The following is a 17,358-nucleotide window of genomic DNA, read 5'->3' as shown; positions in this document are numbered from 1 at the left end:
TTATGTTAGTAACAACACAGAATAATATACAACTCACCAGAATTCACCAGGTAACTGTCGTAATGGTTAATTAGATTATATCGTTAGGTTTCTTAGAATTTAATTTCTATTGAAAATCACAGGCACTTGGATCAAAAATCCTTTTCCTGATGCATTTATATAGATCTGCTTTTTACCCTTTGACATTAATACTTCCTATCTTTCTAATTATGAAATTCATAATTGTCTACAAGCATTATTAGCAGAAAATCATAAATCTGATATGATATTTCACCAAAAAATAAAACATCCTTTGATCCAAAAGCCTGTGGTAAAGTTAAGACCTGTGGTCAATTTCACAATTAATCTTAAGTGTACAATTGGCCATAGGATATGATGTCACAATTCTATTCTCATTAATAATATCATAACTTAAAACTTATTTTTTACTTATTTTGTGAAATATTTTGTGAAATTGACCACTGGTTTGTACAGAACTTAACGTTGTACAGATGCTAACATAAACTGCAAATTTCTTTTCATACACAGTTAGCTTAGCGATAACAGATAGAGCAACTTAACCTTTCTTATAAAAGAGTGTGAATGGAACAATCTGTTATAAAATTTTTTTATTAATAGAAATACATGTACCACCAAACATACAATCTTTTTCCTATTAAAATCAGGAGCTGTTTTGGTTATGGGGTAACTAGTTACTATTTAAGTATTTCTCTGTCTAAGAATAAGGCAAAATGTTTACTGGTTTTAGGTGTGGCACATGAAGAAAAAACAAAGAGATTGTATTGCATTATCCAAGTATTTACACTTCATAACAAGAAATAACCACCAAAGTGTTTGTTGAGTTGGTCTTTTTAAGACACCGATAGGTTAAATTTAGTTGATATGCACTATGGAAAAATGGCAGGAAAATTTTCCAGCATTTTCCCCAATATTAGCAGTAAAAAAATATCTACATTACAGATTCTTCAGGATAAATTTAAATATCAGTCTTTATGAAAAATCAGACAGAAGGCGATTTATGCATGTCAAAAACCCACCAAATTCAGTTTTATTTCTTGTTCAGAAACAAGTACCGATCACATAACCAGTTTTAGTTTTTCATTTGGATGTTGTGCTATTGAGATAAAAATTATATAGATTGTTCATGAAATTTGCACTTTCCAGGAGTTATCATTCTTGATTTGGTTTCATTTGGTTGATTTTAGTGGGCGATAAATGTTTGATTTTCTAAAAAGCGCAAATCTGACATTGACATTGATTCCTTGGATAGGTCAACAGGTCAGACAATACATATACCATCAGATCTTATGGGTATGTAATTAGAATTATGTGCAGGGGTGGATCCATACACTTTGAAAAGGGGGTTACTAGGACATTATTTACCATTTTTTGTCAATTTTACACATGAAAATGACAAATGTTCCAATAAAGAGGAGGGGTGCCAACCCCTGCACACCCCCTTGGATTTGTCACTGATGTGGTCCAGATCAAACATGTAAGGTCATAATAACTGAATGATCTGATACATGTACATATAAGTATCAATATATTAAAATTTTTATTGAAAAAGAGGAAGGAAAAGCTAACAACAGATTTAAAGAAAGCACTTTGAAACACATCTAGAGATAAAAAGATCTTCTATTTCAACACAACAAAGAAAGCTAAAGATAATGTTAAAGAAATCTTTACAGTTGAGGTAGTTTAAAAAGGAAAACACCATATCTCAGTTGTCTTGTCTACACTTAAGGAGTTAGACCTAGAGTAAGGGACACAACTCGTGTAAATCATTGGAATGTTTGTATTCAGCATTTTACATCAATCTCATATAAGCATCAAGGTAACTTGGATTGATTTCATTCTGTTTCGAAAGAAAGCTTGATGGACTTTCATGAAACTGAATATAATACAAACATATCACTGATTTCAAGAGATGTCCCTTACCCTAAGTCTACCTCCTTAAGAAAATCCTGTATCATTGAACAGACCTACACCATGTGCAAAAAGCAAGCTAACAAGCGTGCATCCTCTTCTCTACCCAGAATTTTTATTTCACCATTATGCAATGATGTAAAGAAGATATGATGAGTAAGATCTTGAAAGTTTAAGTAAAAAAGATCCTTCAATGACTTTTTTACCATAACTGAATTTTTTGTTTAAAAATCAAGGAATTCCCACACAGGATTTAATTTACAGGATTATCCCATACCAATTGTATGTGAGATGAGGTGTTAATACCCATAACTTGCCAAAAAATATAAAACAAACTTTTGGTGATTTAAAAGAAACAATGATTTCTTGAACATTTTCTAGACATCATTAAACCATGTTATACTACACATGTAGAATATAAGTGTGTTAGTATTTAGTGTGTATAAGACAACAAATCTTGTGCTATTTGCACTCTATACCTAATACTCATTATCCATAATGTTAATGGTTGATAAAGTGAGCTTTCCTGCTCGTCTTGTAAATGATACTGAATATTTATCCTCATTTGATTTGGAAGCCTTCAAGCAGAACAGATTAAAAGTAAAATACACTTAACAAGAGTTAATAAATCCAGGGCGAATATTCTACAGTGCCATGCCACAACATGCTTTTGACCTTTGACCTTGTGAAGTGCATGGTTATTAGTTTAACTTGGATCAACAGACTTTTCTCCATGCAAATAGTCTTTTATCATTTTAAATGAAAATAACAAGGAAAATAGAGAACTGGGAAGAAAATGTCTTTGCAACTAAAAAGATCTCATATCACACAGCAAAAGATAATTTTCCCCAACACATCTATAATTTGGACCGTCAAAATAAAAATCTCTTTTATACATGTGCTTCAGATACTTCAGAATATTTCCCTGGATTTGTGCTTTTATATTTGACATTTATTACCATTTTCATAGCAATATACTCTGCAATCAATCTAAGAAAATGCAAAAATTTGGTAATTATATCATATTTTTTCTAATTCCACACCTAGCATGAAATTTTTAATACCATGCAAGACTGTTAAAACTTTGCATGGAACAAAATCTGATAATAATAACAAAAAAATAAATCATCAAAGATGCGTAACTCCAACAGGTCAACACTTGGTTAAGATGCTTTCCAATATTTCATGAGTTTCAAAACAATTAAGGAAACAAAATAATTTGTAAGAATCAACTAAAAACAATTCCAATAAAACAATCTTTAAGTAGCTGTCTTTGTAAGAATCATGCAAAATCTGTAAAATGTGATACACCCCAAAAAAGGCTACATATTTTTATTTTTGTAATTAAGTCGTTTTATGGGTCTATACTACGAAATGTGTAATTATTCATTCAAATCTGCCTGCTCTTAGGAAATAATCAACATTGAAAATACAGTAGATTCTATTGTATTTGAGTGCCATTGACAGAGTTATCTCCCTTAATTTTGAAATCTACAGTGCATTCTATACAATTTTTATCACCTAAGAGCACAGGTTATATGAGAAACCACATGTTAATTTCTGTTTATTATGACATTTCAAACAAAATATCAAAAATAAAAATATGTAGGCTTTTTACCCATGAATCACATTTTGCATGATCCTAAGCTGGAGTGCTACTTAACTTACAAGAGAAGGATTACAGGGCATAACATGTATCAATCTGGTCTGAAAGTATCAATCAAAAAAAGATATATGTAGAAGTGTTACACAGTGAATCAGTACTGCCATTTCAATAGACGAGTACCTAGCATGACTGAAGGTTATACTATATCAGAATTCAATCAAATTCCATAGGCAATAAATTTTTATTAATTAGGCAATAATGGCAAGGTCGAACATGTTTTTATTTTTCCGTAAAATTTGACAATTCAGTCAAATAGAAACACTGGAAATCTAAGTTTACTACATTACACAAACTATAAAATATCCCTACAAATTTTATCCCTCATATGTCATAAATAGTGCAAACTTGATAGCATGTATTTTCTAGCAAAGGTTAATAAATATCTGAACTTTGAAACATGGAAAACTTTCCATGACAGGTTGATTCTCCCACTTATTTATTGGCTTCTTTGTACTGCATGGAGTAATTGTGGCTCTGAACTTGCCAAAATTCTTTCATGTCAACAAAGGGCCAAGTCTGCTTCATTCCAAATGCAGTAGTAACTTCTCTACCAGACCCTTGTCCATACAATAAGGAATTATGAAAGAAGACACCTGGATTGCACATAAAACACTACCTATCGATTTCTCAATGGAAAGGCACAAATTTACATTGCAGAAAAAATTATGTTTAAGACAATAAACTTTATGTGCTAGGAAACTTGACAGTCCAAAAAAGTTAAGACTGAACTTTTTGTAGACCCATTCATTTATTCTTGGTCTATCCTGTGAATAAGTTACCCAATATTTACATAATGTAGCCAATGCTAATTCATTAGAAGTTAATATATAAGAAGCATCTTGAGAATTACGTATTGAGTATCAAATAAAAGACCAACTATGTTGATTAAACTGATTTTGATATCCTATATTGCATATATTTTAGTGCTTTAATATTGTCACTAAGTTTAGTTGTGTTTTCTGTATGGATTTTATCAGTTTAAGATTTTTTGTGTATGAGGGCCCCAGAGAAGATTAAACTGGATATGAGGGCCCCAGAGAAGATTAAACTGTTTATGAGGGCCCCAGAGAAGATTAAACTGTGTATGAGGGCCCCAGAGAAGATTAAACTGTATATGAGGGCCTCAGAGAAGATTAAACTGTGTATGAGGGCCTAAGAGAAGATTAAACTAACTGCATTACGCTCTTGAAATAAGCATTATAATTATCAATATCAAGGCTACCAAAAGGGTTTCAATAAATTTTTAATTATTTAATTTTATTTTGTCAAATAAAAAAGTTTAGATCTACAAAAAGAAATTTTACTATTTGAAAAAGTAAGACATCATGAATGTACTGTATCTTTCAAAATATGGAAATTTATTTAAGTTCATGAACAATTAAAATTGATCTTTTGACCAAACTGCCACACTAATTTTATCGCACACATCATGACAGCATAACAATCTGAAAAATCATTACGCACTGTATATATATTATATAAAAATTTTTGTGTTACAATAATTGTACTTTAGTTTAGTACTCATTGTTAAGTAATCAATGTACAATGGGTTCTATAATTTTTTTTCACAAAAATGAGTACCAGTATCATTAATTCAGAAATATTTCAGTGGCACATTCAGAGGGTTCCTGAGGTTGGAAAACCCTCCCACTCTTTTTTGAATATTCTATTTTTTTTCCACATTGGAAGTAATGCTAACCCTAAGTAATAATTAGGTGATGTGAAATTTAAATTCTAGAACACTGAATGTTGGAAGTAAGTATATACAATGTATACATATTGTGAAATAATGTGAAGGATGAGGATTTGTGCAGAAGTTTAAATACTTTTTATCTATACAATGGTTTTTTTTTAATTTTAGTAGCCCAAAATTATTAAAAACACTAGTTGTCAACAAAGCAATTTATGTAACAAATTTACTGCCTCCAAAATTAATGAAGCAAATATGTAGCAGGGCAGAAGGATGTTTATGCAGACTTACGTCAAAACATTTCAATCATAATGCTGTAGCCATCCGCCTAAAAATCAGACTTATAACAAATTATTGAAAGGCAATGAATTCAGCCTATAATTAAAAACTCAATTAATTCTTTATTCAAAGAGTTAAAAAACATAAGGTCATTTCCAATTTCATCAATTTTTACACAAGTAAAATTAATTCACATGATTTTCACATGAATTGAACAAATAAAATTTGTGACAGAGTTCATGGGAAATTCATATGAAATGAGCTTTCAAATGAACTTTATGTGAACTTTTCACATTATATTCATCAGTGAATTTCACATGAAATCCACATGAATCTCATGTGAAGTTCACATAAATTTAATGTGAACAATTTTTGTCTATGTACTGTACATGTACACATTAGGGGTATTTTTTACATTCAGGTACATAATTACATAACATTTTTATCTACCTGAGAAACCACCTGATAATGAAAAATATTCTTCTATGGGATTACCCTTAAAAAATGAATTTAGCAGAAATATTCATATACAGCTTCCAAATGCACGTGAAATGCCTGACCCAAATTTTTTGTATCATTTTTAACAACCTTGTAAGAGATGAGAATGACTAGTTAAATTATATGAATTTTTGAAATTCTATTTAGCTTTCAAATTTGCACTATTTTTGAACTTGTCATTCTCACAATGTGTTCTGCTATTTTAAGTTACCTTATATATTGCATTTAAAACTAATGCTTCTATAGTCTTTTGCCATTCAAGTTTTCTTAACATCCCCTAACTCCTGAAAAACACCAGACAGTGTATTCATTCAAGTTTTCTTAACAATCCTTAACTCCTGAAAAACACCAGAGAGTCTATTCATTCAAGTTTTCTTAACATCCCTTAACTCCTGAAAAACATCAGAGAGTGTAATCATAAAAGTTTGAAGAAATTCTCTGGTAATGCCAAGTCATCTGACATTTACTCAAGAATTCAGAAAAGTATGAAATAATATGCATGACACAACACATTTAGAGTAGATATTGATGGCCTGTTAGTTTTTTTCCCAAATTACGTACCACAAAATCAAAATAAAACCAAAATGGCTAATAATGAAGACATGCTAATTTAATATGTGTGGTTTTCAGTACTTGTCCTCATTTTTAGATTATTCAAATTTTCTAAATACTTGTCCTATAAAGACAAAACAGGCCAATAGTGAAAAATTTTCAGTGGGGTTCAGGGAGGAATAATTTTGACAAAATTTTCCCAGTCTTAATAGGGCTTCATCAGTTTATAAAATGGTTTTGTTGCCAAAGGAGGGATGGGGATCACTGTAACCTCCAAAACCCCCCTACATACAGATATGCACATCAATATATTTCTGTATGGTTGATCAAGTCCAACCTTTCTCGCAATCATTCCATTTGACTTTTCAATCAAAACTTTGGAATGTCAGTTTTTAAAACAGGACATTTTATTTGATATTTCAAAAGAACTCAAATTGTCCAGTTGACAATATGAAATAAATGACCCAGTGACCCAGAACATGACAAAATCTTTAGCATTAACAAATTTAAAAATCATCCAAAAAATGTAACATAAGAATTTAAAAGAGTTGGAAAACTCAAAGTGAACAGTCAAATAGTATAATGTGTCTGATTAAGAATCATTGATATTTAGAATGAAGTTCGTCCTGTCGAAACAGAAATAAACCAGAAGGTCTCACATAACTACAACCACGAGCAGACACATAAATGGATACTCCTTACTCCACTTGGCCTCCGAACATTTTTTAAATACAGAGAGATGGGGTTATCAACTGAAAACACTGATCATTTTAAACAATTTAACAAACAGAACTGCTTCCAGAAGCTTCATGATATAGTTCTTGATACAGGGCAATACAAAATGGCAAGCTGTGACCTTTGAACTACGAATATATCATACTTCCTAACAGAATATTTTGTTGAGAAAGCTTGAATAGCAAAAGCATTGTTGAATAGCTTAGTACATTGATATATCACTGATACATAATGATGCACATGACATTGGTATAGATCTTGCCTTGGTTTCATAAAAAATTCAAATTGAGATTTTCCTCAAATCCTTGAATGGTCAAAACTGAGTTCAGGACGGGTTTGAGAAAAATCTCAATTTGAGATTTTTTTATGAAACAGGGCCATGTTATATCTACATACCCGTCTCATATCAGTATTGGTCCTCTTTATATCTGATATACATCTCTTTAAGATATCAGGTATCAACGCTATCACAACTAGTAATACCATACACAACCATATAGGTCCACAAGTTACGTGGACAAAAAATACTTTGTATAAGTCTTGTTGGCTCATGATAAATGACCTGAAATCAAGGAAAACAAATGTTCAAACTGGTAATTTTCTGCATACAGTTGATATAACAATCACTTGATAAAATGTAACTTAATGATTGATATGTATCCCTTAATACAGTTTTTATTGTCACTTTCATGATGTTAAAAAGCATTTCTCACATAAGAGATAAGGATACCATGGGTGAGATAAAACTTGTGATTTTTGTGGTGTCACATTAAAATATTTTGACATCTTGTAAATACAATGAAACTTCCACAAGCAGAGTGTTCAGCAATGGCTTACTAATCTCTAAATCAATTTTTAAAAAGAAAAAAAAAAAGAATCAAATGGTGCCAGAAAATGCGAAATTGAGAAATCTAAGACACCTTTGGGTAAAACCCAATATTCCCTTACTCAGCAAAGCCTAATTAGAGAACTTTTCCATGGGTGTCTGAGATTTCTATGCCTCACACTCTAAGCAGTGTTAGGTTCATCAAAACTTTCAAAAATATTTTTTTAATGATTACCATTTCTAGCATTATTAATCTGAACACTTTTCTTCCTCATGAAACTTTATCAATACAACTTTAAGGAACATTTCCCACAACAGTTTGTTTTGTCTCTATAAAAATAAATTTATACTTACGGCCATGTAAAGGTGTTGTATATGCTAGTCATTGCAATATTCCCAATAAATGCAAATATATAAGAAAAGAATATTGGCCAATTCCAATAGTATGTCTCAAGCATTAGCTACAAGTAGAAAATATCATAATTTCATGTTTAAATAGACATTTCAATAAAAGGCTTAAATCATTTGAGATTTAATCAGCTAGAACTACCGCAATCAAGATCACTTACTGAATACCTCTTTTCAACTTGTACTTGCATGACGTTAAACTATTTATGTTGGAATATTTGCCCTTACAGATTAAGTTTGATCAAATTACATTGAGCCATTTCTGAGTTATGCTAACAAGCTGTGAATACATGACAAGTTGGACCACCTGCCCTTCCTGGCATATAATAATCATCTTCCTTCATACACTTCTACATGTAATGCCTAACATTCCTCTGAAGTTTCATCAAAATTCATTGAGCTGGTTATGTGGACAGATCGACAGACTGACTCCTACATAAACCTCAAAACTTTTGTTTGCTGGGCCTAAACAAATGCATTTACTCTTGCCAGATCTGATATTACAAGCCTAACTAGCAAAGAGGGAAATGTGAAAATAAGAAGGTAATATACATTAAATAAAAAAGTAAGAAATAATATAAAGTAAAAAAATAAAATTGTAATGATAAAGTCATATTAAATTGAAAATGATGAATTCCACTACATAAAGAGAACGTTTGATCCGCCTGTTTAATTATCTCTGAATGGAAGTAATATTATAAAGCAATAAGAAAAGGTATTTTCACTTAAAAAAAAAATTATATTGCTTGGCCTTTATGGTATAAACTAAAGATAATATTTTGGTTGGTCTAAGCAGAATTTGAAAAAGCGGAGTTCCAGTTTCAAAGTGATAGTAAGATTCATGTGTCAATTTCTCTCAATAAGCAGTACTATTGTGAAGAAATTGGAGTGTTTTAATTTAACAAAAATGTTTTTCTTATATTTAATATTGTTTGGCCTTTATGAAGATTTTGTTTTGGTTGGCCTAAGCTGTTTTACCTTGATGTTGACTGTCATTACACAGGTGAAGTAAACTACAGAACCAAACATCCAGTTACCCATCATCTATAAATAAATATCATTTCTATGGAAAAAAAGTTATGAATATTGAATATCATTATCAAGCTAAATCATTGATAACATTATGTATCATCATTGCAATGTTTTATACATTAAGAAAAATACAATAGGGTTAAAATCCACATACAATAAAAAACCTTTATTTTTGGAAATTTTTATATAAATGACAAATAATTTTTTATCACAAAAATTAAATCACATTTTGGTTCAATTTGCAAAATCTGAATAGTTTCTCAATTTCAGTGATTTTAATATGAAACCAACACTGATAAAGTAAAAAAAAAAGATCAAAAAGAAAACATTCAAAATGTGCCAACCCAAATGGAGCACAAAAAATAGTAAATGAAATCACTGTGAACACTTTATTGGATTAGAACTGTAGTAAAGTCAGTCAATTTAATAATAAATCCAAGAATATTATAACTTATCTTTAATTTGTTGATTATGACCCAACAAGTTTGATAACCTTACCTTCCCATCTTTATAGAGAGTAATATCTCCTTCAAACATCATGAAGACACCAAAGAAAAATACAAATGCTTGCCATAAACCTGTAAAAAGAATATAATTATATTTTAAAATAAAAAATATTGTACTCTTTTAACAATTTATCTTTCTATAGTTATATTAATACATGTATATTAATTGTTATGATTCAAATTTAGTGACTGTCGTAGTTCGATCAAACTGAATATTTTAAGTCTCACAATATCTAAAACAGTCAAAGAATATTGAGGAAAAACTTTCAAATTAAAATATTCCCTTCAAAACAAAAATGCTTCATATTCTAAGAATAGCAATCAATTTGACTAAATATAAATTAACTTTGAGGAAGGTGATAACTTGAAGGCTTCACAATATTATGAAGAAAGAAGACAGGGAATAGAGGATGATTTAAAAAAAAAAAATTCTTTGACTTAAGTAATCATTGCTTTGATCACATAAAGCTGCACATATTGTTGTGCTAAGTATATCTCAACTCACACAGGAAATTAATATCGGATTTTAACAAAAATTGCATAATATGTACAGGTATGCCCCATCTATTTAAAGCCACTTACAACATTTGAAATTGATCAGTCCAACAGGATTTAGAGATTTTTGTGAGGAAAATTTTCTTTTTCACTCCATGAAGTGAAAATGAGGAAGTCCCACAAAACAGGAGTTTGATATCAAACAGCAATTAAACTGTTTACAATGTATGCCTCATCTTCATAAAGTCACCCACTAAAATTAAACCATCCATTGGGAGTCGAGATAACAGACTGACAAACAAGGTGATTCCAATATATCACTCACTCGTTGAGTTGGGATATAAAATTGACTTGAAATATGAGGATTTTTCAAGCTTAAATATATATAAAACTGAATTCTTACCTACAGCATTCCACTGTACAAAATATTTTATACTTAATTTTTGATTTCTTGTGATTTTTCTGGAAAAAAAATAAAGGTTCATGCAATTCTATTGCTACCTCATAAAATCAGAGTTTAATACTATAATTACTAGCCAACAAATTCTGCAGACATGCAGGAATTCTGCTGTATTTTTTACCAGTGGTCAGGTTTAACCAAAAGTTGTTACCAACCAGTTGATTGCATATCAATGTGTCATAGTTAGAAAAAATTAAGTGACTTGTGGAATACTGTGAAAGTACTTATATTCGTGGGTATTAATTTTTATGGTAATGGGGAAAAGCACAAGTTCTTGGATTCTTGAATTCGTGGTTTCGTTGATCCTGACATACACTTTAATGTTAATAATCCTTTTTGTTGACAATCAAATTTTGTTGTTTGCCTTACCCACGAAATCCATGAAATTTGGTACCCTACGAACAATAGTAGTTTCACTGTAATTTCAAACTTAAAACTTTTTGCAAACTCTACCACTAGTGTTAAGTAAACATTTAAACTATCTCACACACATACAAATAATTCTAATTGATTTTTAGCAAAACAATGAACAATTTATCACTATGTCCAATAAAATGAAGCCTGTCTTAACTGAACTCTGAATAATCCAAAAACCTGTCTAAACCAGACACCTTTTAAACTTCAATTATATCAATTTAAATGAAATTTTGAACCTTGGTATGTTTCACTGTATGAAGCTACATCCTAAGAAAAGAGGCAAAACAATTTCTCCTGTAGTTGGGGTTTTATGAAGTTTTTAATTTACTGATACTGACAATTAGGTCAAATTCATATGTTAAAAAAATATTTACTACTTGTGTAGTCCATACTCTGTGAAATATTTTTGTCTCCTGGCAACAAAGAAACAAATCTATAAATATTTAAACCCTAAGTGTTTCTGTAGGCTATTATTCTATAGTATAATTCACACAACACATCAACCACTGATAGACACACAATAACACAGATTGTATATTCCATTGCAATACACAATGACACAGACTGTGTATTCCACTGCAATACACAATGAAATGAACGGTGCATTGAACTACAATATACATTATACTTACTTATAAAGCTGTGGTTGTTCTAAGAGAGTTGACTGTTTGGTATGCTGCTCAAACAGACTGTACAGGAATATTGGTAGCGATGTAAACGTTATGTTGTAAAACATCAAATAGAAGGCATCAAATATTGACTGAAAACAAAATTTACACCTCAATAAATGCACTGAATTTAATAACTTGATTTGATTTGTAATAAGATTTCTGATTGGTTGGTTCCCTTTGAGCAAACCAGGTTATTCTGTATAATCTGGCTAGGTACTATGATGTCATTAATGTGGATTGGTCCCAAATTCTTAATCTTTGGTTTGTCACACATCAGAAATTAAATCGTAGGGAACGTTTCTAATTTTTAAACAGGTTAAAAAAATAATCTGGTTTGCGGCAGTTTAAAACTGCACAAAAGATCTCTTCTTCATTAGTGAATATTTCATACTTTAATTTCATCTTTAGTTGGTGCCAATACTACAAAAACTGATACTGTGAAAGTACTTTACTTCGTGGATACAAATTTTCTTGGATCAGAGAAGAAACGCAAGTTCATGGATTCTTGAATTCGTGGTTTAAATGTTTTCTGTGTCCACATTAATGGGAATTTCACATTCGTTGGGAATCAAATTTTGTGGTTTGGTCGACCCCATAAACCACGAATATTGATACCCCACGAACAATAGTATGTGTGAGTAGTGTGAGAGGTAATGGAATTCTATCTCTAGTCAAGTCACACTAGCTGTATCTTCCATGACCAAGCATTAATATTCCAGCTAAGCATATCAGACTAGTATAAAACAGGGTCTGTTAAATCAATCAAAAGTTCTAGACCTGAAATGCTTGAATTTATACCGTAGAAAGTTAAAACCACCATCAAACATTTGTTGTAAAAATGGTTGACTACAGTAATCCCTTCAGCTGAGCTCGGTGAAGAAAAGATATGGTAATATTTGAAAGATTTATAATTTAAAATAAACCAACCTGTTGAGAGAAACCTGAGAAAAACATGTAGAAAAACTGTGCTGTGATAAAAGCTACATTCTGAAAAGACAAGATTACAAAGTTTCATGAAACTGAATACTAAACCAACCTGCTTTTAGATTGGGGTTAAAGAATAACACTTAATCTATTTTAAGAGTTAATCAAAATCCATAATAAAAATGTTTTTATTTTCATCTTAAATTATTTAAGATATGAATTATCATCATAAATTGCTGTTCGGAAAATACTGTGGTCCAAATGAGACGATTATTAGATAACATGCCCGTAAATAGAGGTGGTTTGGAGGGTTATGAAGACTCAGTGGTGCATTATCAACAGTCATAATGTTATTTGAGTACAAATAGTTCCGTCCATCATAGACAAAGCCTAAAATCATATCAGACTAAACAAATGTCTTGTTTCGTTTTCACCTACAGTTTATTGTTATGTTACTTGAGTATATAGGGCAACTCTTTTGCTGTACCAGTGTAAAATGATGTTTTGGGGCCATCTGCAGCCTGCCCTGTGGTGTCAGGGTTCCCTCATCATTCACTGGAGACCATTGGGTGGCCTTGAACTGACATTTTCATCCTGGTGGAGTTGTCACCATATCTATTTTCGTAAAAAATCTCAACATACCTTGTAAAAGAAATAGTTGACTAATGTTGATATCCTAATGTAGAAATAATGTCCATGTAATAACAATATTCTCATCAGAAATTTGAACTTTGAAAAAGCATAATCACTGTTCCTGACAGCTTGTCTCCCTTCTTTACCCATAATTCCTGAAAAAATAAAACATAAAATGACTCTATAGAAACAACAATTCCTGGAGAAAAAATAAAATGTCCCTATAAAAACAATAATGTATATACCATTATGTCTTATACTACATGTGCTTTCCTTACATTCAGTATATTGTGCACTCGTGAAATTCAAACAAACAAACAAAAAATTAAGTGCTTCACAGTGCTCAGCATAATAGAACTGAAGATGTCAAACCCTCAACATTTGGGGCAAGTATGGACACACTAAGAATTTAAGAATTTAGATTGTGATGAAATATTTTACACAGGACAAGATTTTGAACAGATTTGAAGTGGCCCCTACTTGGTCCCTTATTCATAATTCAACACTAGTCACAACCTCCAATAATCAACCACAGCCTTTCTTTGGGGTTCATAGCATTTTGTAGTGCAATTTCAAAGTGATCAATGCACAATTAATCAAACTATCATCTAGGTAACAGGAAAATGCTTCTTCCTGACCCCTTTTCAGTCCCTCATTCCTCGACTATTACACAACCCCCAAAATCAACCAAAGCCTTCCTTCTGTGGTATCATACCTTGTGTAACAATTTCAAAGTGATCAATTTGCTTATAGTCATTGTCCAGACATAATTAAAGTTCTTGTTTCTGGTCCATTTAGGTAAGACATCAGTCACAGGTGTACTAACAAGAAATCTAAATCAACATGTGCTTCCACTATCATGCTGACACCATTAGCACCATCACCAATATCAGACATCAATCACAAGTGTACTCAAATAAACTAACATATGCTTATTGTATCATTCTGATATCATTAGCACAATCATCAATATTAGACATCAGTCACACTTGTACTCAAATAAACCAAAATGTGTTTCTTGTATCATGCGGATATCACAAGCACAATCACCAATATTATACATCAGTCACATGTGTACCTACAAAACCAAAATGTGCTTCCTGTCTCATGCTGATAAAATTAGCACAATCACCAATAGCAGACATTAGTCACATGTGTACTCACCTAAACCAACATGTGCTTCCTGTATCATGCTGACATCATTAGCACCATCACCTATAGCAGCAGTAACAGGACTGTCTTTACCATTCTTGATTAACTTCACAACCTGTAAGGAAGTTCAACATGTGTTTTTATAAAAATAATCCTCAGTTGAATGTCACCCAATAATGACTCTCCAAAATAAGGTGCATCCAATAGAACTACTAAAACAGACTCAGACTAAAAAGTGGTTGTACATAATATTATGTCAAGGTAAAATCTGACAAAAATGTGACTGAGCTTGTTTGAGGATGACATGATAAAAAAATCTGACATGGTGACAGCATTGTTCAATTGTCGTTGCTTGCTATGTCCTGAATGCTAATCATATCAGCACACTTAATCAACAAACACGAAAAATCATTAAGTTAATGTGCTTGAAACTATTTGACAAGTATGAAAGTGTGAATGGATAGATTCAGTATCCCCCTTAAGGAGGTAGACCTACAGTAAGGGACACAACTCTTACAAATCACTGAAACATTTGTATTCAGGCTCCTTATATCAATCTCATGTAAGTATCAAAGTAACTTGGATTGATTTTACTCTGTTTCAAATGATAGCTTGAAAGGCTTTGGTGAAATTGAATATAATACAAACATATCAATAATTTCAAGAATTATCTCTCTTACCCTAGGTCTACCTCCTTAAGTAAAGTAGGAGTATAACTAAAACGTTTCTTTGGAAATTATTTACTAGACCTACCTCAGCTTTCTGTAAAGGAGACATTCTACAACATAGTACAGCTATACACAGATGACAAAGCTCTCGTAACATTTCTCCATGGTCATACAGAGCATGTGTCAGGGAAGCACCATCAATTATCAGTACACACTGTTGGTTTCTACTAGAACTGTTCTCAGCACTACGGTGAAATAAAAGCAGTTTAACTATTGATTATCAAGATATAAAACTATTAATAATAATCTAACAGTAACAGCCAATAGGAACCAGGGAACATATGAAATCAAAAAGTGTGCGAGCTGTGTAAAATCAATCTCAGGAAACAAGTCATTGAAACATGTTTTTCAGAATTAAAAGGGCATACTTATAGTAGTTCATACTTCTGGTAGTTTATATATAATTTAGAACACATGATATTTTTGCTTCTGTATTTTAACTATAGTAAAACCTAAACTAAATAATGTGAAATCTGTCTAAGGCACAAAATCCCTTTATATCAGTTTTAACATTGATAAACCAAACACCTGTCTTAATCAACCAATTTAAGTCCAAAAGAGTTCTGTAGTTTTCACTGTATTTCTTAGTTTCTTAGGGTATCCCAATGTAGAAAAATATAGTATAAAGATAATTCTGGTATCAATAAGTAGAAATTAGTTTCCATTCTCTATAGAAGGGCAGAGGTTTTTCACTGTATTTCTTAGTTTCTAAGGGTATCCCGATGTAGAAAAATATTACATAAAGATAATTCTGGTATCAATAAGTAGAAATTAGTTTCCATTCTCTAAAGAAGGGCAGAGGGTCACTTCAAAAGAATGATGGTATCAATTTCAGGCTAATCTGGACCCAACCATGGATGGATCAGATTTTCTTTAGATTTGAATTATTCATTGAAGGTTTATGGTACCTAAACATGACATTTATTAATATGGTAATGTCACAGATATTAACCTCATCATGTGTTTCCTGATGGATTCAGCACATTCTATGGTATCTGTTATTTTGGTAAGTCTAAGTTCAGTCATTCCTTGTTTAAAATGTCCAGCTGAGTAACTTATATTGACTGCTGTCTCCTCTTTATCTCCTGTTAAAACCCACACCTGATGGAAAAGAAGGAAAGGAACATAAACATACAAGATGAATTACATGAAACGGAAAGATAAAAAGATTGTAACTCAACTTTCACAACTGGGGAAAAAGGCAGAGCAGAAAAAGAAATATTATAAAAAGATAGGATCAAAGAACAGTTTACAATGCATAAACAAACAAAAAAATCAAATAGCTTCTTTCTTAAAGAACATTTGACTTAATTGTTCAAGTATTCTGTATGCATGTATCCTTATTTCATGTTAATCAAACCAATAAAAGCCCTTAAAACCTCATGTATGTATGAGTATATACATGTACCAACAATTTCTGTTTCTTTCTTTATCACCTAACTTACCTTAATTCCAGCAACCCTTAAAGACTCTATAGTTTTAGGTACATCTTCTTGTAATTTATCTTCTACAGCAGTGGCCCCAAGTATATGCAAATTGTTTTCTAAAAAGTCAAATACTTCAGCCAGTTTTCCCTCTCTATCCTGCAAAGCTGTTCTTGCATTATGTAATTTACTATCAAATAGAGCCATGTCGTCTTTTGATAATTTCCTTTGAGCAAGTACAAGTGTCCTCAATCCAAGCTAAAATAAATAAAGTTGATTTCCCAATATATATTTATCCTGCAATCATTGTCATCATATTCAAATACGTGGAGT

General features: G+C 31.4%; 1 protein-coding gene across 16 annotated transcripts in view; it reads right to left on the bottom strand.

The window, feature by feature from the left end:
* LOC148625498 (phospholipid-transporting ATPase IF-like) overlaps positions 1 to 17,358 on the bottom strand; it is a 53,277-nt gene that overhangs the window by 3,731 nt on the left and 32,188 nt on the right. Inside the window, exons 16-29 of one of the 16 annotated variants that reach the window (XR_015919941.1) lie at positions 17,047 to 17,283; positions 16,554 to 16,702; positions 15,627 to 15,786; positions 14,886 to 14,988; positions 13,731 to 13,876; positions 13,092 to 13,151; positions 12,126 to 12,253; positions 11,020 to 11,078; positions 10,114 to 10,193; positions 9,562 to 9,627; positions 8,530 to 8,636; positions 7,746 to 7,911; positions 6,274 to 6,346; positions 3,598 to 3,636 (exon numbers count right to left, since the gene is read on the bottom strand). Coding sequence is in view for 14 of the 16 variants with exons in the window: in XM_088569096.1 (XP_088425222.1) it covers positions 2,409 to 2,507; positions 7,746 to 7,911; positions 8,530 to 8,636; positions 9,562 to 9,627; positions 10,114 to 10,193; positions 11,020 to 11,078; positions 12,126 to 12,253; positions 13,092 to 13,151; positions 13,731 to 13,876; positions 14,886 to 14,988; positions 15,627 to 15,786; positions 16,554 to 16,702; positions 17,047 to 17,283 (1,560 nt within the window). In the remaining 2 variants the exon portion in view is untranslated. Of the gene's footprint in view, positions 1 to 37; positions 55 to 2,408; positions 2,508 to 2,888; positions 2,920 to 3,597; positions 3,637 to 5,576; positions 5,626 to 6,273; positions 6,347 to 7,745; positions 7,912 to 8,529; positions 8,637 to 9,561; positions 9,628 to 10,113; positions 10,194 to 11,019; positions 11,079 to 12,125; positions 12,254 to 13,091; positions 13,152 to 13,730; positions 13,877 to 14,885; positions 14,989 to 15,626; positions 15,787 to 16,553; positions 16,703 to 17,046; positions 17,284 to 17,358 lie in introns of those variants that run through there. The other 15 variants (XR_015919940.1, XM_088569097.1, XM_088569101.1 and 12 more) reach the window with 15 other exon arrangements.

The sequence above is a fragment of the Perna viridis genome, chromosome 2 (genome assembly GCF_037379345.1).
Source record: "Perna viridis isolate PV_CMFRI_1.1 ecotype Kerala chromosome 2, ASM3737934v1, whole genome shotgun sequence".
NCBI classification, from domain to species: Eukaryota; Metazoa; Mollusca; class Bivalvia; order Mytilida; family Mytilidae; genus Perna; species Perna viridis.
This window is presented reverse-complemented; position numbering and strand designations above follow the sequence as displayed.